Consider the following 24,056-nt stretch of genomic DNA (forward strand, 5'->3'; position numbering starts at 1 on the left):
ATCCATCATATTTCCAGAAAATTATTTATAATTCAATAAAAAACAAATATGTAAAAAGATCACTACAAACAAAAGGGAACAGCCTCACATTCATTCATTTTTTTAACTCAAAAGTTAAATAATAAAATCTTCGTATCCAATGCATAAATAGATTTTACTTTTACTAGAAATGAAGCCATTACAATAATTTGTGTTTATGCTTTAAACGAAGAATGACCAGAATCAATTGGCAATGAAATCAAAGGACAGCATGTTTTGGAACAGGTTTCTGAGATAAACGGTTCAAAGTTCCTTGTTGACCTTCGAAAAGTGTAGTTTGTCAAAAGGTTTGTGTGACAGAGGCTAGTTTAAATGATCAAAAGCACTCAAACAATTACTAATTGGCATATTCAAATATATCTAGATTGTGCTTTCTTAGTTTTTTCTAGTTTGAGCTAAATTGTACCTATTGTGTTATGCCATTTTAGCAGCTTAATCTGTAACAATGGATCATTTTATATTTTAGAAACTGATTTTAAACTCTTAAAATAAATGTAAAAAAGTTCAATATTTTCTCCCAACTTGTGAAATAGAAGTAAAAGTATCAAAAAAAGAAACAACACATACATCGTAAGTCTCTCGGAAATGGAGTAAAATCGTGTAGTAACTTTCCATGACAAATGGAACTTATTTTATTGATTAATTGATTTGGGAGTTCCGGAGCTTCTTCGTGGGCGCTGCGGCTCTCAACCACAATTAAAGAAGAGAAGAAGAACGCAGCGGCGGTTAGCTAACGCCAGCTGGTAGCTAGCTAGCTATGTTTACTTTAAGTTACGCCCGCGGACAACAGAAGTAACTTCACGCGCTCTTTTATTTATATAATCATCGTAGGTATATTATCACATCGTCAATGGTGTGGACTCGGACGGTTATATCTTGGTGAGTGTACTTCAGCGCTGTTGAGGGACATCTTGCTGTCACCGACAGCTAACGTACGCTAGCTAACTAGCTAAATAAGTTGGTTAGCTTTACTAACGGACGTCAGCTGACAACGGTTAATCCGTTCGCTGTTTATCTTCATGCTGCTCAAGTTATTCGGTCGATTGCGCACAAAGGTTCGCTAGATGGCGAGTTACGGCGCTATGATACCAATAACCGCTATGTCGCTAGCATCTGTCGTTGACGTTGTCCGTAAGGTTCACTAATTAGGTTCCGCGAAGGATAAATGAAGTGCGTTAAACTGAACATGTCAGCATTCCAGTCACGAGTAGTGCAGCTCACATTAAACCGAAAAGTGAGCTCCGATTGTAACCTGAGTAGCCCGGCTGTTCTACATTTGACCCAGCTGGGACGACCCGGGGTCTTTAAATAGAGCTTCTGTTCTCGGACTGCTGCACCTCCGGCAGAAAGAGAGCGAGTTATGTCCTGCGGCTATTTCTGAACATCAGGTCTCTGGAGCAAATCGCGATAAGCACAGCGTGCACGTTTTGTTTTAAACTAAAATGTCATCAACAACAAGCAGCCAAGAGAAACAAACCCAACAGCTCAGTCCCCAAGTCTCTTTTTTTTTAGGAGTAGAATGCATGTGGGATTATTCTGGTAGCTTCCTGTTTCCAGCACGAGGCTTGCGATGGTTGTTCAAGGACTGAAAAGAGCCTTTCTCTGTGTTTGAGGGCAATAAGGGACCTCGGCAGAACGTGAACGTGTCAACAAAGTTATGAAACATGAGATGATTGTGATGCGTCCATAGAAAAAATCTGAGCTCTTTGGTTTACTAGTTTTTGTTTCACGTTCACTAATTCTTTAATAAGGAGGTAGAGAAGGATGTTGTTTTCTTAAGACGATTAAAAAAAACATTATTAATGACGATTAATACTCCTGATCCACATACATAAATGAGAACTGGAGACGTACACAGGTGGAAGACACAGGTGAAATAGAGAAAGGGGTTCGCCCTGTGCTTTTTGGCATAGATCCTCCTAAGTGAAGCTCCTCCATAGATAGATATTTCCTCATTTGGTGTTTTTAGAGAAAGCTTTCTAAAACACTTTTTAAAGTGTTCACTTGAGATCTGATCATTGGAAATTCTCTGACTTGCGTTTGCTTTTTGCTTCGCCCATTCATCCAGATTTGTAATTACTTTAATTTTTCCCCCATCAGTTCATCTTAAAATACTATTGTGCTGCACATCCCATCAGTTTACCTCTTGGGTTATTCTGACTTCTTGACATGTGGAGGTTCAGCTGCGTCCCGTGATTTCTAGAGATCGAGAAGCTGGAGTTTAATCTTCCCTCTTCCTGACACCTGTGTCTCATTATTCTCTATTTACTAGAATTGAAGTTGTGCGTTATGCTCTCCCGAGGCTAACAACAAAAAAGGGGAAGCCATGAACTTCCAGGGCAGTCGGCGGCGAGGAGAGGAGGGCATCGCCGTGGTGATTGATTTCCTGCTGGCAAATGCCCATCTGGTTCTGGGAGTCGGGGGGGCGGCCGTGCTTGGAATTGCTACACTGGCAGTGAAACGGGTGAGTGTTTTTTGTTGTTGTTGTTGTTTTCCCCTCCTCAGACTGCTGTCACCACATCGGTGCGTCATTCATAGACACTGATCTGATCTTGGAGACCCCCTTTATGACATTACATGTCGTTTAGCCGACGCTTTTATCCAAAGCGACGTACAATAAGTGCATTTCCACATAGAGATACAAACTCAGAAGAACAAGTAACAAGAAAGTACAATTTTCATCAAATAAGCAGTTTCAAAACTTCACTGCAAAGATTTCAACCTGGCCAAAGAAGGTGTTTTAAAGCCCTGGAGCGTCCATGAATATTTAAAGCACAAGTTTTACTACAAATAGGTTGTATCAATTAGAGACTTGTGTGTTGAATTGATTACCACTTGACTCTAAGCTAAGCGCAAGCAGACGAAAAGCTACGGGCTTTGTTTTTTGTTTTCTAGCTTTCTTACTAAAATGTAAATCTACAGCCTGGGGCACCTCAAATTATTCCAAAGTGAGTTTGTAAAATGGTCATTTGTAGTTAATGGACTAAACATGCAGAAACTCCTCGGGACGGACCTGTCTGACGTGGTACGAGGCTCTGTTTATCTTACTCGCGGCTCCAGCCTATATTTAGCTCACCCGCGGGTTCTGTCAGTCAGGCCGGCCCGGCTGTGACCACGAGCGTCTGTGTTTAGCTGATAGAGCGCGCGGGCCGTGCAGCCGAGGACGAGGATGAGAAGGTGAAGCAGAAGATGGCGGAGAGCTGGGAGGAGCTGAGTTCGGTCTCTGCTTCTCCCACACTGCTCAAGAAGGGCTTGGAGGGCGTGAAGCACGTTGCCAAGGCAGCCAGGCAGCAGAAAGGTAAGTGCCAATGGAAATATCACAAATGCATTGAGGTGTGTGTATATATTTTAGGGTGATTACTCCAATTAGCATTCTGGGCATTATTTGACAGCCGTTTTGCTCGCTTTCTCAATCAGCTGAACTTTCTGAACAACCCCAGACGTCCTCTCCGGAGGTGCCGCCCAAACCCGGGTCAAAGTCAAAGAGGGTCCAGCTGTGCGCGCTCACTTTGCAGGTACGGCCCGACATTTTGGCCCCGTGGCTTTTAAAGGCATCGATTATGCATTCGGTCCTGTACCTGTAAGAGTTGACTCATTCTTTTTTTTTTTTTTTTAACTCAGTGCTCAGGGGATCTTGTTACGCGCTGCTTAGGCTGCACAGAGCCCTGCATAATCACAGCACTGTGTGTGTGTGCTTGTGCACTGACTGTTCATAGGAAGTCAAACGAGCATGAAAACAGCTTTGAGTTGGTTAGTGCAGGACGCCCACATGAGCAGAAATGCTGTGGATGGTTCTGTATGAGCTGCAGGAAACAATTTTGTTTTTATTTCAGTAAATGTTAGCAGAGCAGCTGCGAACGCATGACCGGACATGAGAGGGGATTTGAAGCAATGGGATTTGGCTTTAGAGAAAGCTTATGCAAATTGTATCTTTTATGAACCGTTGCGCATCTTAATTTGTTGTCCAGCATCCCTGGACGCTGCTTGTTCAAATGAATACTAGGAAGTGTTGTACTAGTAGTGTGTTTTTTAATGGAAGCGTCCATTGTTTCCTCTCATATGGGGCTTTAATACGCTTTACTCTGTATGCTGTGCTTTTTAGTCTTAACAACAGTAACAGAATACACACAGCATTGTTCCAACTGCTGCAATCTACTTTTATTCATTGCAGCAACTTAACTGGCAGTCCTTTTAACACAGAGAAATGGCTTGTTAACCCTTTCAGGTCCCATTGTGCAGCTTTATATGCAAAATAGATGATTAAACATATGTCGTAACTTTGTCAAAGTTTTCTTCTGCTAAACAAGACGTGTGCTAACGCAAGCTTGTACCACTAACAGTAGAACCCCCATCAATCAATCACTTGGGAATACGCTGCGATACAGAAGCTAAAGACGCTGAAGTCACTAAACAACTTTAACTGTAGTTCCCGTTGGAAGCGAAACGACATCCAAACTCGCTTGGTTCGTTTTGCCGTTTCTATCTCGCCATCCCAAGATATTTGTGCCTCTCTGAAGGCTACACACACACACACACACACACACACACACAGGCGTAGCACCTGAGCCGTGTGCATTGTGCGTAGGAGCGCCTGCAGCAGTACTACCACACGAGGGCGGCCCTGCATCCCGACGAGGTGCTGAGGGCCCAGGCTCTGGCCGTGGACCTCTGCACCGAGATCCAGGGCTTCCTGCGCAGCCGAGTTCCCGACATGCCCCTGGGGGAGATGCGCCTCGGGGGTTCCCTGCTGGATGACCTGCAGGTACGCTCGCTCTGTAACTTTCCCGGCTGATGGGCCCGCTCCCCTTTCTGCCCGCCTTGCGTAGCAAGGCGTTGGCTGGATGACGCCTCGGGTTTCTTTCAGGTGGTCAGTGCGGACCACGCCTGTCTGCTGGTGCCGCTCCAGCTGGAAGCCTCTCTGTGGCGTCTGATCCCCGGGGAGGAAACGCTGCTCACGCACCCGCTGCACTGGATGATCCGACGGGTCAATCTGGAATATTTTCCCAGAGGGCTCAGCTACTGGGACAGGTGATGCTACTGTGACAACCCGAATATGTGTTAATTACTCAAGCAGTCTGCACTTTCAAGTGTCTCTTTATATTTCAATAGATCAGGCATGTTTGTGCAAATATTCAATTTTTACTGATCATTTGCAGAAATGTTTTTTTTTACTACAGATGCAGTCATTGAATAGCCTCAATTCCTTTTGTAATTTAAATTGAAGCAGCAGTAATGAACTTGATCAGAACTACGGGTTTGCTGCGGTGGCGCTGAGCCCGTCTCTGTGTCCTGTAGGTACCTGGTGGGGGGTTACCTGTCTGCAGAGGCCGTCGTGAACATGTTTAGTAAGGCGGTCCTGGAAAGTGTGAACTGGCTGTCCATCAGCAGCACTCTGGACTGTCTGGTCAGACCTGTGCTGGGAGGACCGGACCTGAGACTGGAGATCCGGTAAGCCATTTATCCCCCCCCCCCCAAAAAGCATGGTTTTAACCCAAATGTTTGACATTTAGAAGGAATGCAGCGATTCAACAAATGATCGCGAGCTGCTTTCATTCGTACAATTTATTATCTATTTATCTGTGGCTGAAATGTCTCTGAATGCTACAGTCAGCGTTATCTCCCCCCCCCTCACTCCCCCCCTCCCTCCCTCCCTCTCCTGATGCACTTCTCTCCCGCCACGTTCCTCCAGGCCTGGAAATGGCGACGTCGCCGAGAGCGGCGAGCCGCCCGTGTTCGTCTCCATGCTGCCCCTGCTGACGGAGGAGGACGTGGTTCTGACCGCCCAGCCGGAGCTCACCGCTCCCTGGGTCAACGCCTGGCACCTGTCCCTCTACCCGTGGGAGAATCGCCGCCTGGCTCGGCTCGACGCCGCCGACGGCGGGCGCCGCCGGCACGCGCTCAAGATCCTCAAGGCGGTGTGCAGGCTGAACCCCTCCCTGCGGCCTCTCGGCGCCGCCCCGCTGGCCAACCTCATCCTGCACCTCAGCGACGGCGAGGGCGACTGGTCCGAGACCAGCCTGCACGCCCGATTCCGCCAGTGCGTCGCCGAGCTGATCGGCTTCCTGGAACAAGGGGCGCTGCACAGTTACTTCAAGCCAGCTGTCAATCTGCTGAGCGGCCTGTCGGAGGACCAGGTGGACCGGATGGGTTTCATGCTGTACTGCGCCGTGTCGGAGCCTGAAATACTGCTCATATAATAACTGTGTGCACACGCAGTGTCTTTCACGCTCTGAACAACCCTCCCGCACTGAGGGGAGAATGGAGTTGGAGTTAGAAAATGGCGTCGTGCGCCTCGCCTGGAGGAGGAGAGGCGAAACAGAGACGAGATGTGAGAGCGTTTAGAGGAACGGAGACGAGGACGAGAAGTGCTCCTCAAACGCAGTCATCAAACCAGCCACCAAAGTCAGCAGTGGGGTATGAATGAATGAATGAATGAATGAATGAATGAAGGGAGTCGGCGTGTAGCTCAGAATACGAACCGGAGAGGACCGTTTATTGCCTCTAACTGATGGAGAGTGCTATGCAATATTTTTCTGAATTTACTTTAATATAGTGTAACTATACAGACAATTAATGACTTGCTTATAACAGGTTTTAATGCATTTATAAAACCAGTCTGTCTAACTTATTTAAAGCAGAGGGTATATTTTGTCATACTGGGTGTTAAAGCGTGCAGTATTTGTTTGTTTTGTTTGCTGTCTGTTGACTCTTACCTGGGGTAACTAGCCCATTAAATAATGAATAAAGTTGCCTAATGATTGAATGCTGTTGGTTTTAAATACTGTATGAATGTTGTGACTATTTCTTTCTGACAGAATTTTCTGTAAATGAACATACTGCAAATAAAATGAGTATTTGTTTTTATTCTTTTGCTCTGAAATGTTTCTGTGCAAACTTTCAAAATGGAACAAAGATAAGTGTCAGGCTGGTGTTGCATGTTGCAAGATTTTTCTTGTACCTTTTGTTTATTAGTGTCAGTGGTAACTCAGCTAAAGAGACTTTTGCAATTTTTATAAACTTGAAATGGTTTTGTCAAACTTTAGTGTGCAGGATTTTGCTACAGTGCAGGATTTTTAGATACAGTTTGCATTTACCTGAATCACCTCAACAAGCCTTTGTAGATCTCGTCCCACAGGTAACGTAAAAATTAAAAAGGCTGTTACATTGTTTATTTTGTCAGATTCTGATACATAGCATAAAAACATGCTAAACATAAAAGGTACCTGATGTTAGATGCTCAGTCCACCAAAAATGGAAAAGGTTATTCTTAGTTTTAGACCATTACTAATGAAACGATTGTTATTCCCTTTTTATTCAGACACACATATTCAAAGTTTGATTACAGTGGTGAATAAAGGTTAGTGATCTATTCTGACAACCATACAATGCAACGTGCCAACGAATTACATCCTTATTATTGGTTAAATTAAACCTTTTCGCCGCTGGTTGTATCAATATACTTTACAGTGCGTGTCCAATAAGTGTGTGTTTCGAGCGGGGTGTTTGTTTTTGTTTTTAAGTCTTTTATTTTGAAACGGTTGACCGGAAGTCTCGCGGAGGTGACTCGGGACCTCGATGAAGCGCGGATTTCGCAACGGAAAATGAGCGACTCCCGCCACCTGGGACCTGTGACCTGACACCGAGGCCCCCGGGCGGCGTGGGGTGGTCGGGGGGGGGCGTGACGTCACGTCAGCCCGCCACGAGAACGCGCAACAAGTCTGCTTCACCATGTGACTCTGTTTCACTTCTCCACAGTTCTTCTCTCTGAGGTCGGTTCCTGAAAACGCCCGTTGTTTACCGGGGGGACTTGAACGCCGCTTCTCGGTACTTTCGCACCGGTGACTGCGTGACGAGTCCCGTGTGAACAGCTGACTCACCGACCGAAGGAAAGGGGAGGAGGAGGGGGGGGGGGGGAGCCGCACCGGGTCACCGCGGTGTTTTGGTAGATCCTCCATGGGTTGAACCCCGCGCGCACACGGTCCGAAGATGATCGGGTCACCGGACCTGCTGGCCTTCACCGGGACCGAGGGGTTCGGGGAAGGAGAGGAGGACCAAGAGGGTCTGCCGGAGGAGCTCTCCGTCCCCCGGTTCCCTCCGTCCAACCCCTGGACCTCCGCCGCCCTGTTTCACAGGGACTTCATACTGGTGGCGGAATTCTCAGAGCAGGTGTGTGTGCGCGCGTGCGCGTGCGTGTGCGTGTGTTTCTTCTTTTTTTAAAGTTGGATTTAGAGAGAAAGTAAAACACGTGGTGAATAAAATGTGTTACTGCATCACAACAGACCAGATAAAGATATGCAACGATGTTTACATTAAAGGTATAGCGGGGTACAAATAAATGTAGTAGAGTATTACTAAAGAAGAATATAATGAGGTATAATAATGTATAATATATAAGGTGTGTTATAATGATACAGATCTATTTTACAGAAGTTGGTTAGCATCGTAGTTCTGTAGCGTAACCTTCAATGACATTTATGATATTCACATATTATTCATTCGTTATTTAGTCATAGCAAAGTATCACAGTTCATAAAAAATGAAGCATGGAATATACTTATTTTCTATTTACTTTTTAAATGTATGTGGGGGTTTTAATTTTATAAAAGTGTGCTTAGGTTGCTACAGATTTTCAACAAATGAGGTCAGGTTTTGTGAGACGTCCTTCACGCAAAGCAGAACCGAAACAGGAATTAAAACAACGTTTTTTTTTGTTTTTTTTTAAAGTATCAGCAGTTCTCCCACAGCAGAGAGGAAAGGTCTTTTTACTTTTACATTCTCCGATTCCAGGTGGGACCCAGACCCGTGCTGACGATACCGGACGCCCCCGGGGTCGTCGGGTCGTTCGACCTCAACCACTTCTCCGTCCGCATCATGTCCGTGGACTACCAGGCGTCGGGCCCCTGCCAGGCGGCCCCCGGGCCCCGCCTCAACTTCAGCGAGGACTCCAAAGTGGTGCTGGGAGACTCGGCGGAGGACGCGTTCGCCTACGTCCACCACGTGACCCTGTACGACCTGGAGGCCCGCGGCATGGTGCGTCCCTTCTGCATGGCGTACGTGTGCTCGGACCAGGCGAAGCTCACGGAGAACCTGTGCGAGCTGTCGAGCGGCTTCGCCAGGGCCTCCGAGAGCCTCAAGACGGGGAACCGGCAGGCGTTTGCCGCGGAGCTGCAGAGCCGACTGCAGGAGCTCGAGTAAGCAACGATATGCACTGTTTCAGTAAAGGAACGCGGGGCCAGATCTGCTCAGGGAGGGGGGGGGGGGCGTGGCCTCCACTGAGAGGGGCGTGTCATCACGAGGGACATCTTTAAAATTCTTTATGTTTGAAATAATCAAAAAAAAGAAAATTAAGACCACAAATATCATATATATGTGAGTAAAAGATGGAAATATGGACCTTTTGGAGATGTGCAGGTGAAAGTGGGACCTTCAAAATGAATAAAAAGTATGAATAAACTCCCTCTGACGCTTGCAGGTACACACGGTCGACTCTGCTCCAGGAGGCAGGAGCTCCGACGGCGCCCGGCGGCCCCGCGGAGGAGGGAGAAAAAGCGGAGGAGGGGGAAAAGGCGGAGGAGGGAGAAAAGGCGGAGGAGCTCGACGCCGTGGAGCGCTCAATCTCACAGCATCGCGACCTCCTGCGCCAGGTCACTTCCTACCCAAACAGGAAGCTGAAACAGCCCGACTTCCTGCCCTACGACCCCGCCGACCCCCTCACCGACCCGGCTGCGTTGTTGGCCCCCGAGCGCTCCTCCACCAACTCCACCTCCTCCTCCTCCTGCAGGTCCGAGCGCCGCCTGAAGCCCCTGGAGGAGCTCTGCAACGACTACTTCCTGACGCTGATGAAGGGGCAGCTCGCCGCCGCCGAGCGCCGCCTGCGCGGCGACCGGAGCGCGCTGCGGACCAGCCGCGTCACGCGGCCGATGGCCAGGAGGGTCACGCTCACCAACTTCCTGTTTGAGTTGTGGACGCCGGAGGACGGAGACGAGGAGGAGGAGGAGGCGGCGGAGGCGGAGGAGGGGAGAGAGAGCGGCGGGGCGGTGGCGTCGAGGGAGGCGCGCGCGCTTCTATCGGAACCGACGGGCCCGGAGTCCTTCTGCTCCTGCGTGGAGGAGATCCCCATCAAACTGGAGGCCGGGCGAGCGACCCCTGACCCCGCCGTCGCCCCGGAGATGACGGGGAGCGCGAGCAGCGGCGACAGCATCGAAGTGCTCGGGACCGAGAGGTCCTACCGGACGCAGCGCGGGTCCGAGAGCGGAGGTACCGACGCATTCTTTCTTTTTCTTTTCAAACATTTCTCGTCTCAATGACCCCGACCTGTAGTAAACGATAAAGGAGACGAGCCACAGATCGAAGACACGTTGTCTCTTCAAACAGAAACACCAGGCGGCGGCGGGTCGACGGACGCCGCTCAGCGCCGAGCCTCTGCGGACTGCGGCGCCCGGGGGGGGGCGCGGGCGTGCGCCAGGCGAGCCGACAGCGAGGACAGCATCGAGGTGCTGAGCACCACCGGCTCCATCTTTCCCGACGACCTCACCGCCATCACGGAGGAGGAGGCGGCGGCGGCGGAGCCCCGGCCCCTCAGCAACGGCCTCGAGCGCGAGGAGGAGGAGGAGCGGGAGGAGGAGGCCGTCAAGCCAGAAACGGTTACAATGAGGAAGGCGAAGGCCACCGGATGCAGGAAGAGCGACGGAAGCCCCGAGAAGACGTCCAAGCCGCCGCAGGCGCCCGACCTTCACGTGCACTTCAGCGCCCCCGCCGCCGAGGCCCCGCCCGGCGCCCCCCTCCGGCTGCTGAGCGTCGACGAGGGCTCCGACTGCTCCCACGACCCGCTCTCTAACCCGCGCACGGCCCACGCCGGCGCCCGCTCGGATCAGGGAAGGTGGAGGGGGAGGAGGAGGAGGAGGAGGAGGAGGAAGGCGGCACTCCGCGCCCTGCGGTTCCTCAAGCAGAACTCCTTCTCCCAGCACGCCGTGTTCTGCCTGCTGAGCGGCCGGCCGCTGGTGGTCGTCGGCGGCGACGAGAGCTCGGTGAGGAAGCTGGTGGAGGCTCTGAGCCTCTTCCTGCCGGACCCCGGGCCCGACGGCGCCGCCGTGATGCCGGGCCTGACGGCACCGCTGCAGCTCAGCGACCTGCTCGCCTGGAGGCTCGTGGGAATCCACAGGCACGCCATGCGAGACGCGGCACGCCGCCTCACCTCCGACGCAGTATTTTCCCGACCTTGGTACCTTTTTATCGCTTAATCACTGTCCCTCCCTCCTCGTCTCCTCAGGTCGCCCTCGGGCTCCTCGGCCGACGCCCTCCGCTCCGTGGCGCGCTACGGCCGCTACCTGGCGCTGTTGGACCTGGACCAGAGGACGCTGCTCGCCCCGTCGTACTCCGGCTGCCTCGTCGGCAGGCTGGCGGACCCCGGCGCCGGCATCAGCCGCGGCGACACCTACCTGCTGCACCTGGAGAGCTGCCTGACCGCGCTGGCCAACCGGGCCCTGCTGCGCGCAGGGGGCGGGGTCTCGGAGCGGGACGCCCCGCCCCCCGCGCCGGCAGCTTGCAGCAGCGAGTGCGACTCGAGGGTGATGCGTTTCCTGTGTGACCTCATTGCGCGGCGCCACGCGGGACGTGGGCCGCCGGTTTTGAGCATCTCCTACGAGCCGGTGCACCTGCACAGAAACACGCACGCGGCGTGACGCCGGAGGGACGGCGAACTGACGACCAGGAGACACCTGCAGCGTCTGACTTACACTGACTTATTTATGTGTTCGCATCACCGGACACAAATGCACTCGTACCTCAATCGATGAAGGACTTTTTGCTTTTTATTTGAAGTGTGCTTTTGAAATGAAGGCTTAGCGACTGTTACTGACCCCGATGCTGCTAGTAATACACGGACTGTTGATTTTTCCCTTTTTTACAAACAGACCCGACTGTAATCTGTTGTTTTAACGTTTTAACCGGCATGGGGGAGAGAGGCGGGTTCTCTCTGCAACGGGTTGTTGGTTCAACGCCCGTCAGCCGAGGTTTGAACAATCTGGAGACGGTTTGTTGAAGGTTAACTGAAGCATGAAAGAAGTTAAACTGTAGCTGATAACAACGACGTCAAGTTTCATGTTATCGATTTGCTTGATTGATGCAAATGTGAGCCGAGTTTAACGTGTGTATTTTCTCTGGACTTTTGAATTGAGCAACACAAGCAATAAAAGCTTTAAAGTACCAAGTGACTTTTTCTCGTCTCAATGATCCGACCAGGCTTCCGATTGAAATCTCCCTGCACTGTTCCACCACACACCTGTTGATGCTTTTGAATCCAACCTCAATTCTCATAGATTCTCAGGCTGGAATCCACAACCGTTCCATACCGTTATAACAGAATTGCAGGTCAAGTAAAGTCATGTAATGGCATTTCTAATAAAGCCCTAGTTGATTTCACTACTTTTATGCTGTGATCCTTATTTCAGGAGGAGAGAGAATCAAATCCCAAATGTGGATCAGGAAGGTCAGCTTTGATTCCACTAGAGACACCAGAACTCACGATGATTCACAGTGTCACTGTTTATATTATAAAAATACATTTTATACAGTAAGAAAGTACATCCTAAAAAGTTACAAGACCACAACAGTCTCTTGATGTAGATTTATATTCTAAAATATTTTATATCAGGGTTCATATGCAACAAAAGAAAAGCATTAAAACGTATTTTTGTTCCCATTTATTTACTAAATCACATAATTGCATTTTATGAGCATTTGTAACAAAAGATACAATTCCAAATCGTTTTCATACATTCATTAACAGAAAACAACATTAAAAGCTTTTGATATCAACAGTAAATTGTGCTTTAAGTCAATAAAGAATAAAGCAACATAAAGTGTCTCTGTTGTAAAGAAATGAACAATAAAAGTAATGATGATGATGATGATGATGTGTCTCTTCATCGCTCCGTCTGTCCCGCTACATTCTGACGTCTGTCAGTGTGGAATCGGACCCGGCTGCAAACACCCAGAGGATAAAAAAACAAACAAAAAAAACGTCAGCCTTAATGAGGAGGCTTTATATCAAGTATAAAAACAGAGAAGCAGCGCTTACAGTCATGTGTTGTTTTGTATGAATGGAGCCACGAGTCAGAGAGAGAGAATCAGCCCTGAGGGACGCAAAGAAGACACTTTTACTACCATTACTAGAACCATCTTTAATTATTAGAGAAACAAGGCTGAGGCTGTTACAGCAGAACAGCTTCTCTGGAAAAATACATTTAAAAATTAAAAATGCTGACACGGTGCACAAATGACATGAAAATTAATCTTTGGCTGAGAGGAAAAAAAAAAACAGGTTTTATATCAAAATGTATGGAAGAAAAATGACAAAATAAGGAACAGCTGATCCATTGAGATGTGATGATATTTAAGTAATTTCATTCACTATTAAGCTAGTGCTGAACACAATAGTTTGAAGGCTATTTCATACCACTATTGTGCGGTTTGTGTGTGTGTGTGTGTGTGTCTGCGCTCTGGGAGTTAAACGGGTTAAATCTAAAGTGGTGGCGGAGAAGTGAAAAGTGAAAGTGCGTCTTCTTTGCTGCTCACACTAGAAAACACATCTAAAAACACATGTTACACGTTAGCAGCCGGCGGTGGACACGTGAAAGACAAATAATGCATTCAACACATTTGTACGTCCTCGAGGTTTCACATGATGCGTTTTTAGTGACAAATACTAAGAATTCACAGTTCAAAATGTACAACCAACACAGGAGGGGGAAAAAAAAAAACACTCCAGACTTTATGTGCATTTTGAAAAAAATAAAAAGTGGCTGAAACAGCTGATAGGCGGCTGTGGTTGACCTACAGCTGACACTACTAGAAGACACTGTGAGGCATCGCCACATGTGACGGCGACTCACAAGCCGCTGCTGAACAGACCCACAGCCCAGTGACAAAGGAAACGTCCACAATGAGGTTTCTTTGGTGTCTTTTGTTTCGTTGAATGAATTAAATCACACTCACTGGTCCCCGGGTCTCTGTTCAAGAAGACGGAGCGGATGCACGGGAGCGAAGGAAGCCTAAAACGTTATCCCCATCTGACAGAGACGGAGACACAAAGACATGCAACGTTTGGTGGCCGTGCGTGTAGAAGGTCTCCTGGAAGACCTGAACTCCCCGAATGAGGACATTTTAAGACACATGCAGTCAGTCGAAGCGATTCATCGGGCGAAAACAGGTCAAAAAAGAGATGGAGGTGTAGAAGTGAACCACCTGATCCCCCGGTGACTGAGACGCCCCCGTGAGGCTTTATTCACCGTTACGACCGTGTCTACGTGGAGCGCAGCGCCAGTAGCTAACGATGCGCTAACAAAAAATGAATGAATCAAGAAAGCAGTTAAGTTGCAGGTCCGGTGACACCAAGGCAGCTTTGATGCAAGTGAAGGATTAAAAAGCTACAATGCAGAAGCCTCCCGAGGTCTTCAGGGAGTGAATCGGCCCTTTGGGGACGAGGCAGCGCTGCAGTTCCTCCGCGCCGCCGCCGGGTGTCGCCAGTGACTGAAAGTAACTTCCCCCCCCCCCCCCCCCTCTTTTCATTAACAAGAACTCAAATGCCTAAAAAGAGGCTTTCCATTGTCATACGAACGCCGTCCACACACCTGTCGCGGCTCCCGCCTCTTGCGACAGCTCCTGGGAGAAGGACCCCAGCCGCTCCGGGCTCGAGGACAGACTGTCCCACAGCCACCCGAGAGCCCACAGGTTACCCTGCGAGGCAAGAGAGAAGTTGCGGCATGAGACGGGAGGAGGAGGAGGAGCTCGTGAACAGAACGCCTCTCTAAACGTCTGCAGACCTTGAGCGTGTTGAGGACGGGGAGGGCCGGACTCAGAGCGGCACGCAGGATCCTCTGACCCAGCGCCGCCGTTACCAGCAGCAGCAAAGCCTGATCCGGGTACACCTGGAAAACACAACGACACGGTGACTACCCGTCGGTAACATCCCGTGCACACGTGGGTGTGTGTGTGTGTGTGTGCGTGCACCTCCTGAAAGGAACGCGGGATCTGTACGTTGGAGCCGCGCTGGTCGAGCAGAATCGAACCGACGACGTCCTTCGCTTCCTGAGGCGAGAGACAGGATTCACACAACGTGAACAACACTCGGCGCGGATGGAGAAAACAATTTAAAAAGAAAGAGACACACATACGTGTAGAAACTTTAAAGGTGGTTCTGGGACGGCGGCGGGCGGGTTGACGACTTGGAGTAAACTGACCCAACACTGAGACTGGAACCGGAACAAAAACAAACCATTCATACAGCGGTTTGAAAAACAATAAATGAAGATGATCAAAGGGTGAGAGTGTGGACATCGGAGGACGTTTCTCTTGTCTGTGGACTCACGTCGGCGAAGACGGCCGGGCAGCACCTCTGCACCCGGAGGGCGAACCTCACCACCACGTCGGCTGGAAGGGGCACAGCATCTGGGGAGGGAACACAGTTCCACTTGCTCTGACCCAAAAAAAACAAAAAGAACACATTTTCTTCTTCCAGCCGCCGTTCATCTGGTCTGACCTTTCATCGGCTGCCACGCCGCGTCGGAGAAGCACACCTGTGCCGACCCGCTGACCCGCACCGTGGCCAGCGGCGGCGCCGTCGCCGTGGTGAAGAGGCGGAGGTAGAAGAGGAAGAGGCGCGGGGTGAGGCGCGCGGCGGGGGCGTTCACCGCGGGGAACAGACTGTGCAGGCCGCCCGGCAAGGACCCGTCCAGGCAGAAGAAGAACGGGATGAGGTCACGGACCTGCTGGAGGCTACCGGAGGAACACAGCCAGGCACCACACATGTCGGCCTTGTCAATATATAGTATTATTGAGGTCTCTCAGAGTGTGAAATATAACATTTGGTCCTTTCTCGGCAAATGCATTCTGTTCATTTCCTGCAGCTAAACGTCACAACAGTTGATGGAAGTTCTCACTCACAGTTTGGAATCATCGCTCTCGACGACCCGTAGGTAGCGAACCAGTTCTCTGTACCTGCAGACGGCGAGGACACAGCCAGGTGGGGTCCGATTAGTTGCGGGAGGCCAGGGCGCGTACATGTGTGCGCTCTGTACCTGTGCTGCTGCTGCAGTAGTTCCGTCCTCAACAGAACCACAGCGATCTGTTCTATCAGGAGGTCCTTCTTGCCTTTGTCTTTGCGGACCCCCGACACGTTCTGCCCCTTCAGCACGGACACCAGCAGCACGTCGTCCCAGGGACGGACACACAGGCTGAGGCGCGCGCACACAGTTAGAGTAACAGACACACAAGCACACACACAAGCACACACACACACACACACACACATACCTGCTCTTCATGTGCCTCAGCTCAGGAGGGAAAAATAACTTCTGGTAAAATTCCTGCAATTTGTGGATGAACTCTGGGGTCAAACTGCTCATCACCATCTGTCTCTGCACGGACGCTATTACCCTGGGAAAACCAACGACAGGTGAATATCCAAATGAATTACTCTGAGAGTGTGAGTGTGTGTGTGTGTGTACCTCTGCAGTAACACTAGTCTGCCTTCAACAGCATTAGCAGTAGGCGAGTGTGAGATGTAAGACCTGCAGAGAATCACAAACACAGAGAGTATAAGAGCTGTTAAGATGACCATGAAACGCTATCTGTGTTGTGTGTTTGTGTGTGTTTGCGCGTGTGTACCCCGAGACTTGAAAATGTCGTATGAAGACCTCTGCGGCTCCCAGTCTGAGGACGGCTGCAGCTCTGCCCTCCTGCTGATCGGCTTCGTTCAGGAACGACGACACAAACTCGTACACGGGTGTGTAGCTGCAAAACAAAAACATTATTTAGAACTATTGTTTACAATGTCAGCGACGACTTAAAGTTACTCTGAAAATCACGGGGAATTTGTAGCCATGATTTTGTTCCTTATGGTGAGATCATTCTGCAAGTTAAACGCTTTTGGTCTAATTTGACATTTTAAAAGCATGCGGATGTCACTGTAATAAAGGTTCAGTGTTATTTTTGAGTGCTGTTTCTGATAGTTAAGGAGCACTCTAGTGATGTATGAATATTTTTTTTAAATGTAAGAATCCTTGCTTTGAGTCCCCAACTGTGTGAGTCAATACCTAGAAACGCTGAGTCCTACATTTCCCAGAATGCATCTGCATGTTTGATAACATCCTGTGTGCTAAATACTCCACACCTCCAGTTTGTATTTTGATTAGAGTACTTAACTCTGAACCAAAGACGTTATAAACTAGTTTAAACTTTAGATTTATGTAGAAAACTGCTGATTTTCTCTTTAAAACTACAAGTAGCAGAGTGCGTCCGTTTCACGGCTGCTCCACTAACGTTCATTTAAACAACTTAATGCTGGGACGTTTTGAGAGTTTTCCGGTGTAATGTTTGCGTTGTTAACGGCATGGTATTGGATGTGCATCTGGTGCAGATGTTAAAAAGACCCCAGATTCACGAATGGTGCGAGATCATCTGCACGGGTTTCAGCGTCGTCGCGGCGCGGCTCCGTCACTCACTTGAAGACGAGGCCTTTCGGGTTCCAGTCGCTCGGACCGCAAGTCTCTCCTCTCAAGAAGGACGCAAACTTTGCAGAGAGCCTCAGTTTGAAGCTCTGCAGCATCGTCTCTGCGCGGGGGGGGCAGAAAAAGGCCAGCGGAGTGAAGCGCAGTAACAAATCGGACACCGTTTTTTAAAAGCGTGCGTGAAAGTACCTGCGTGCCGGAGGTGGGAATCTAATTCCGACAGAGTCAGGTTGAAGCGCTGGAGTCCTCCCAGCAGCAAGCTGTTTCTGAGGTTGTTCCAGAAGTCGCTCTTCTTGTGGCTGTTGCAGTGACAAAGTCCGCTGCAGCACCACATTTCACACTGAACACACACACAAACACACACACACCAGAAAAACAACAAGACTTGAAATGATCTTCATCGAGGAATGAATAAATGCCTTTATCCAGAGCTGCTGTAAGCATTGTTGTAAAAGAAATCCTTGGATGTACTAATAACAACAACAGCAGCAGCCGTTATACTCATAGAAATACAATTGATAAAGATTTTCTAAGGAGTGTGTTTTTTGCTGTGCGTCCACACCCACCAATGACGCCAGCTTGTCACAGATGTAGCAGAAGCACTGATCGCACATGAGCTGGTTACCGGCCGCAGGAGCACCGATCTCGTCCGTCACCCTGAGCACCACAGAGGAGGAGAGGAAGGTGAGAACATCTCTCGTGGAGGTGAAACAAGAACAAACAAAAAAATTTTTAAAAAAGGGGGACGCAGAGATCAGCGTCGGATTTCACTCACGTGAAGACGTGTATGGGACAGTCGTAGCGTGCGTGGGGGAGGACCTCCGCGCGGCGGGAGAAGGTGATGACCAGGTCCTCATCCAGAGCAACGGGAGCTACAGCAGAGTCTGAGACACGGGGGGGGGGGGGGGAGAGAGAGAGAGAGAGAGAGAGAGAGGCTGATCACCAATCACGACCTGCACGTCCGGTCTGCTCGGGGCATAAGAGGTGAACACAGCGGCTTTACCACTCTTCTTCACGTCCTCCACCTCCACGAGGACAACCGACTGATCACTGAACGAGATGTTTTCTTCAGCATCTTCATCGTCACTGAGGATGATGATGACTTCTCCAGTGTCCACCGCTGTACCCATCAAACAATGCCTAGCAGGTGGGGGAATTGTCGATAGAATATAGAGGACATTTCATAAAGAGGAGACATTACCGTGTCTTTGTTATAAAACATGATTCAGTGGCGATAACTTTTCTAAAAACAGACCAAACCACAGTATTTTTTCGTACTTTTAAGAAACTCTCTGGCTTTCCTCAAGGCAAGAAAACCGAAAGTTAACGTAAAAGGCACAACGTGACAATTAAAAGTACTTATTTGTTACACAATACAGATACAAAATGCATTCAAATAGTTGTTTTAAGTTTAATTAGCGACTCGCTGTCTCACCTTCGTTGTCCCAAAAATTCAATAAGTAATTTGTTGCCGCCCGGTGGTCTCGAAAACTCCCCGAGGCCGGATGTGACGTAGGATGTTCTTATTTGCCGTCTCAACGGTTGGCTGGATAAGCAGCTCGCGGCTGCATTACTGCCGCCTACTGGACAGATTTGCGGAGCGTTGGATCAATGTATACAGTGAACAAATAAATACATTTTAGTAGCGTTAGTTACTCTAATTAAAATAAATATATTATGTGTTTTGTGTAGGTTTCTTTGGATTTCTTTCACAAGCAGCTATAACTCCCTGAAACCCTCCCTTTTCTTCTTTTTACTCATTTATTTATGCCCAAAAACAAATAGTCAATTTTCCAAAAACTAAGACGGATACTTTTTCTCTTTGCTGTTTTACTGAACCTAAAAGCCGGACATCTCCATTATTATCCTCTCAAGGTGAACGTCTCTTTTTTATTTGCTCTTGAGTCCTTCCGTAAAATCAATTTGTTTAAAATGGAACACTTGAGTGATCCTTAATGTCGCTGTACTGCGTCTGCCCCTATAAAAAGTAAATATGTCTTGTTTTGATCAATCCGTGAATGAAAGATAAAAGCCATATTTTGTTCTTACACGTTACCTAATTCTTATTTTTCTCTCTGAAAAGACTATTTAGAAAGTTGTTCAGCTTTCCAGTTGACAACACAACAAAAGTTTTTGTCCAGTTATAATTTAGTCCATCAAGTGTTAAAAAAAATTAACAAACTTCATACCAGTGAACTTGTAATTCTATAATCGAAATTATAATACAAGGCACCACACAATTGTGCACTTCTACACTGAAACATTTGTTTCCAAATAAACTAAATGCAATAAACAACTACAATTAGATCCATGTTTCAAACTTGAATTGTTCTTTTATTGCAATAATTTACATCTGTGGGGGGAAAACAAACAATGGATTTGCAATAACTGAAGGAACTTCCATCACCTAAGACCCTGCTGTGAAGTCCACCCGGAGGTACACAGCTTAGATCTCTGTACAGCCATCTGAGGATCGGCTGAAGAAGGAGCAGATGTTCCGTTAGAGAGCCTCGCTGCTGCTCCTCTTGTCCTTGTTGTGGGGCTTGAACCTCCTCGCTGCTGCTCTCTGGTTCCTCTGGGCCGCCGTGAGTCCATCCGCAGCTTCCGTTTTCGGCCCTTCGGCTTCCGTCTCGGCCCGCGCATCCGCCTGATCGTCCTCGGCGCTCTGAGCGGGCATGGCCCTCAGCCAATGCTGGTAGTAACCACGGAAACCATCGATTTGGACCAGGTAGTTGTTTCTGGACTTGAACTGGCGAACGGTTGAAAAGAGGGGAGGGGCAAAGGAGAGGGGCGAATAAATACAACAGGGGTCAATGCAACATTTACATGAAAGTATGACTTTAATCATGATGCGTTTGTCGGATTTTTTTATACTAGGTGTACGTCACATCTACTGAAATGATCAAAGTCTGGAAGTTGTTTGGCTGTGATCAGAATCTCCACACGCAGGCGGACATGTTTTCATGCTCATTTCGTGCTTACCTTGTCGTAGTTGGGAGGATACTGGGAGGCGAACTCCAGCTGTCTGATGATGACCTCATTCGGCCACACGCTCGTGCTTCTCATGCTTTTCAGCAGCGCTTTGAGGTAAACAAAATCCAGTCTTCGAGTTGCTCGGCCAACCAGAGCAGAGAACACCTGGACGTTGGGCCTAAGTCCCGCCTCCTGCAATAAGCACATGTCAGGTTGGATGCCATCACTGCTGACGTTCTGTTCTTAGTGTTGAACATAACAGAAGGAGAATCATCACCTCCATGTCTCGCAGCAGCTGCAGGCCGTCCTGCTGTCGCTCGCAGCCCAACGCCAGACTTCCAAACGTCTGCACGTCAACGCCGACGTTGCGCTGTCGCATCACACTCAACACCGCCTGGAAAAAGAGAGAGAGAGAGAGAGAGACGTGTATGAAAAGCAAGATGGAGCAAAAATGATCATATTCCGCTCGGAAAATTAGAATAAAAACATGTAGCAACCAAAACAATCTACATGGGCGGATAGTACAAAGCGGAGTGTGTGTGTGTGTGTGTACCTTTGCCTCCTCCAGGTCACCAGCTCTGGCTGCTCTGCGGATCGCCGTGTTAAAGAAGGCGACGTCCAGCTTGACTTTGTGCCGCTTGGCGACCCCCAGCAGCGCCTGCAGGGACCGGCTCCCCGGCTCCATCGCGTCGGCCAGCAGGGTCACGGTTCTGAGGTCCGGGGCGAGGCCGTCGGCCGCCATCTTCTCCAGGAAGCCTTCCGCCCCTCCGATGAGGGCGAGCCGGTCCGACGCTCCGTCCACGGCGCCGAGGGAGACCACGCCCCCCCTCTTGCCCTCGAAGAGGTCCAGTAGGCTGGGCCCTTTAGGGTCGGATGCGGCGCCGGCGGCCGGCGAGGCGGCTTCCGCCCGTCTGACCGGCACCAAGTGGGCGGCGTCTTTGAGGTGGGACTCCGCCTCGCTGCCTGTGCTGCCCGGCTCGCTGCCGCTGTGCGAGTCCGGTTGGATACACAGCTGCCTCTCCAGGAGGTCGATGTCCATGACGCCGATGTGCCCAGGCCTTGCGTGAGACACCAGTTTCCTCTCGTTCATCGGGTCGGGCCCCAGCAGCACGCCGGCGGCCGCGGCGGGGTCGCCGATCCCACAGTCCCTGGCAGTCCGCAAGAGCAGGTTGTAGTTCTTGGTGTCCGGACGAATCCCGGACCTCAGCATCTGCCTCCAAACCTGAGCCAAAAACCAAACCAGTGACCACTCAGTCATATTGATGACTAAACATCTGAGCATTTCTCTTTTTACAAAAAAAAAAAACTTGTGAGAAGAAAGAATGTGAGAAGAAAGGACTCTTTACTCCAGTGTGTACTAACGTGAGGAGGCACTGGATGTCATGTTTGTACCTGTAGAGCCAGTCTGAATCCCATTTGTTTGTCCTTCAAACAGCCCATCAGCAGGTAGTGGAACGTCTCCTGAGTTACAGCATGGCCGTTCTGCAGCATCTCCTACAAAAAAACACACACACTCGTATAGAAATTGGACAAATTGGTGCACAAACCCCCCCCTCCACACACACAAACACGCACGTGTCCTACCCGCAGGGTGTGAATACAGGCCTGAAGGTGGTTGGTGACGGCGTGCGTCTTGAGGAGGGCGTGGTACGTGATGGTGCTGAGTGGGTGGTTCCTGCGGCGGAGGTCCTGCTCCAACTTCAGCGCTTGCTGGAGGCCGGCGTGTTTGGAGGGCGACTCGGCGCAGGCGTTAAACAGCGCCGTGTAGGTGGCGTCCGTGGCATCTAGACCTCGCTTCTTCATCTGGAAGACACACACACACACACACATCATTATCGAACCCGAGGAGTCAGCTTTTGAGTCAAGAGATGTGAAAACAGTGCGCATTGGATAACAGTGCACAAATGGGACAACCCTACGTCGTTGTAGAGTCTGAAGGCCTTCTTCAGCTGCCCAGCTCGACCGCAGCCTCCGATCAGCACAGAGAAGTTGAACTCCTCCGGCTGCAGCCTCTCTCCCTGCAGCATGTCTCTGGCGAACACGTCCAGCGCCTCCTGCAGCTGCCCAGAGGACACGGAGGGGTTCACACGCGTGGACAGAGGGGAGGGGGGGGGCACGTGGGTGGTGGCCCCGGTGGGATGGAACCCTCACCTTGTTCTGCTTGATCAGCCTCTTGCACTGTAAGAAGTACCAGTAGGGGGTGTTCCTCCTCGCGCCGGGCCTCCTCCCAGGGGTCCCCGGCTCTGCGTCGCCGTCCTCTTCGCCATCCCGGTGCCGCAGGTCCCGGATGTAGGGGCTGAGTTTCCTGAACGTCTTCCTGGAGGAAATGTCGCCGGAGAAGGAGCCGAAGCTCCCCGGGTCCGGCGGGTGGTTTCCGGTGGCGTCCGAAGGGGACCCCGGAGGCCCCGCACCCCCTCGGGACGCGGCCGACACGGACGCGGATCTGGCGGGGAGCAGCGGCCGGGGAGCCGGTGTGAGGTCGAGCCCGGAGGACCGGTGTCGGAACACGTCTTGACCCCCTGTCAGAGTCCGGGACCCGGTCGAGTTCTTCGCCGTTGAAAAGAATTTAGCTACAGAGGCCGAGACTTTCCTCCCGTTCCTCGCGAGGGACGTCAACATATTCCGTGGTTTTGATCTAACGTTTGCTAACTGCAGGATAATGTTTTTAATACTTTGACGTAGCTGCGTGGCTTCATGTTGCGCCACGATGTTTCAATGACAAAAAAAACTACCACCAGACCTGAGTAGTAGATGAGGAGCAAGAATTATAAAGAGCCCACTTTGGCGCTTCGGACCTTGAAACGAATCCCCTCTCTCAATATTTGAGTTAAAACCTACCGTCGTTCATGCTGAAGGTGCGTGAGTTGTTGACAACGCTTCATGGACTGTGGATCGGACGTCCCACTCCGATCGACTGTATCGGTTATAGATTGGTACGCCTGCGCGGTTTAACTACCCCTCCCTGCAGGTAGATCTAGGCCACGCCTTGGGACAAAAATGTCAGCCACCAAACAAGGGCTCTGCTATGAATGATATATTTTCTTCATAAGACTTTTTCTTTTTTCTGTTGAGTTAATCATCGTCATCTATTTTTGAGGCTATGAAGAAATAACTTGTTTTGAATACTGGAATATTATTAAAATACCTTCTCCTAGTGTCGTATTACTTGCATTGGGTCTTATTTTGGTTGTTGCAAATGTTTGTTTTTATCATGTTTTATCACATGTACCTCAATAAAATATATTTTTGCATCACTTTTTGTTCTGTATTGTGCCAGAGTTGTGGAGAGCAACCTAATTATAATAAGTAATATAATTCATCCAGGAAATCTCTGTACAAGATCAGCAAGTTCCCTCCAGTCCTGTTTCTAACACGCCACCTGCTCTTTGTTATGAAGACATTTTTTATCATTTCATCCTGATCATTTATCAAATTCGATCAAAATGTTCAGACGCATCAGACCAGAGAACATTTCATGAAATGCAAGTCTTGTTTATAACACAAACAGATTCTAACAGAACGTAGCAGCTGACAACG

At 49.5% G+C, this 24,056-nt stretch overlaps 4 protein-coding genes across 7 annotated transcripts; 2 read left to right on the plus strand and 2 right to left on the minus strand.

Moving 5' to 3' along the window:
* The first annotated feature begins 629 nt into the window (after positions 1-629).
* mief2 (mitochondrial elongation factor 2) lies at positions 630-6,903 on the plus strand. Its single transcript, XM_037472641.2, has 8 exons — positions 630-918; positions 2,312-2,503; positions 3,172-3,337; positions 3,457-3,554; positions 4,625-4,801; positions 4,904-5,067; positions 5,335-5,487; positions 5,729-6,903. The coding sequence occupies exons 2-8, from the start codon at positions 2,366-2,368 to the stop codon at positions 6,234-6,236; spliced, it is 1,404 nt and encodes a 467-aa protein (XP_037328538.2). The 5' UTR covers positions 630-918; positions 2,312-2,365; the 3' UTR covers positions 6,237-6,903.
* A 338-nt stretch (positions 6,904-7,241) lies between these two features.
* smcr8b (Smith-Magenis syndrome chromosome region, candidate 8b) lies at positions 7,242-12,441 on the plus strand. Its single transcript, XM_037472639.2, has 5 exons — positions 7,242-8,205; positions 8,827-9,230; positions 9,512-10,296; positions 10,414-11,200; positions 11,309-12,441. The coding sequence occupies exons 1-5, from the start codon at positions 8,026-8,028 to the stop codon at positions 11,718-11,720; spliced, it is 2,568 nt and encodes an 855-aa protein (XP_037328536.2). The 5' UTR covers positions 7,242-8,025; the 3' UTR covers positions 11,721-12,441.
* A 132-nt stretch (positions 12,442-12,573) lies between these two features.
* Positions 12,574-19,053, minus strand: zgc:112980 (uncharacterized protein LOC503706 homolog). Of its 4 annotated transcripts, none has more exons than XM_062564769.1 (20): positions 18,982-19,053; positions 18,550-18,686; positions 18,322-18,430; positions 18,113-18,203; positions 17,736-17,886; positions 17,541-17,649; positions 16,705-16,830; positions 16,545-16,607; positions 16,351-16,473; positions 16,116-16,271; positions 15,982-16,035; positions 15,578-15,813; positions 15,407-15,486; positions 15,213-15,290; positions 15,049-15,126; positions 14,862-14,966; positions 14,670-14,775; positions 14,035-14,108; positions 13,118-13,172; positions 12,574-13,020 (listed from the first exon to the last, which is right to left on the minus strand). In XM_062564769.1, the coding sequence occupies exons 2-18, from the start codon at positions 18,674-18,676 to the stop codon at positions 14,053-14,055; spliced, it is 1,848 nt and encodes a 615-aa protein (XP_062420753.1). In that variant the 5' UTR covers positions 18,677-18,686; positions 18,982-19,053; the 3' UTR covers positions 12,574-13,020; positions 13,118-13,172; positions 14,035-14,052. The 4 variants fall into 4 exon arrangements, with proteins under 4 accessions (XP_062420753.1, XP_062420752.1, XP_062420754.1 ...); XM_062564768.1 differs by lacking the exon at positions 18,982-19,053 and adding an exon at positions 18,825-18,955; XM_062564770.1 differs by lacking the exons at positions 13,118-13,172; positions 18,982-19,053 and adding an exon at positions 18,825-18,955.
* An 800-nt stretch (positions 19,054-19,853) lies between these two features.
* ptcd1 (pentatricopeptide repeat domain 1) lies at positions 19,854-23,546 on the minus strand. The gene is made up of 8 exons (XM_037472763.2): positions 22,671-23,546; positions 22,439-22,579; positions 22,104-22,322; positions 21,912-22,013; positions 21,073-21,741; positions 20,797-20,913; positions 20,529-20,711; positions 19,854-20,295 (listed from the first exon to the last, which is right to left on the minus strand). The coding sequence occupies exons 1-8, from the start codon at positions 23,136-23,138 to the stop codon at positions 20,047-20,049; spliced, it is 2,148 nt and encodes a 715-aa protein (XP_037328660.2). The 5' UTR covers positions 23,139-23,546; the 3' UTR covers positions 19,854-20,046.
* Between the last annotated feature and the right edge of the window lie 510 nt (positions 23,547-24,056).

Source organism: Pungitius pungitius, chromosome 9 (assembly GCF_949316345.1).
Source record: "Pungitius pungitius chromosome 9, fPunPun2.1, whole genome shotgun sequence".
Classification (NCBI taxonomy): Eukaryota; Metazoa; Chordata; class Actinopteri; order Perciformes; family Gasterosteidae; genus Pungitius; species Pungitius pungitius.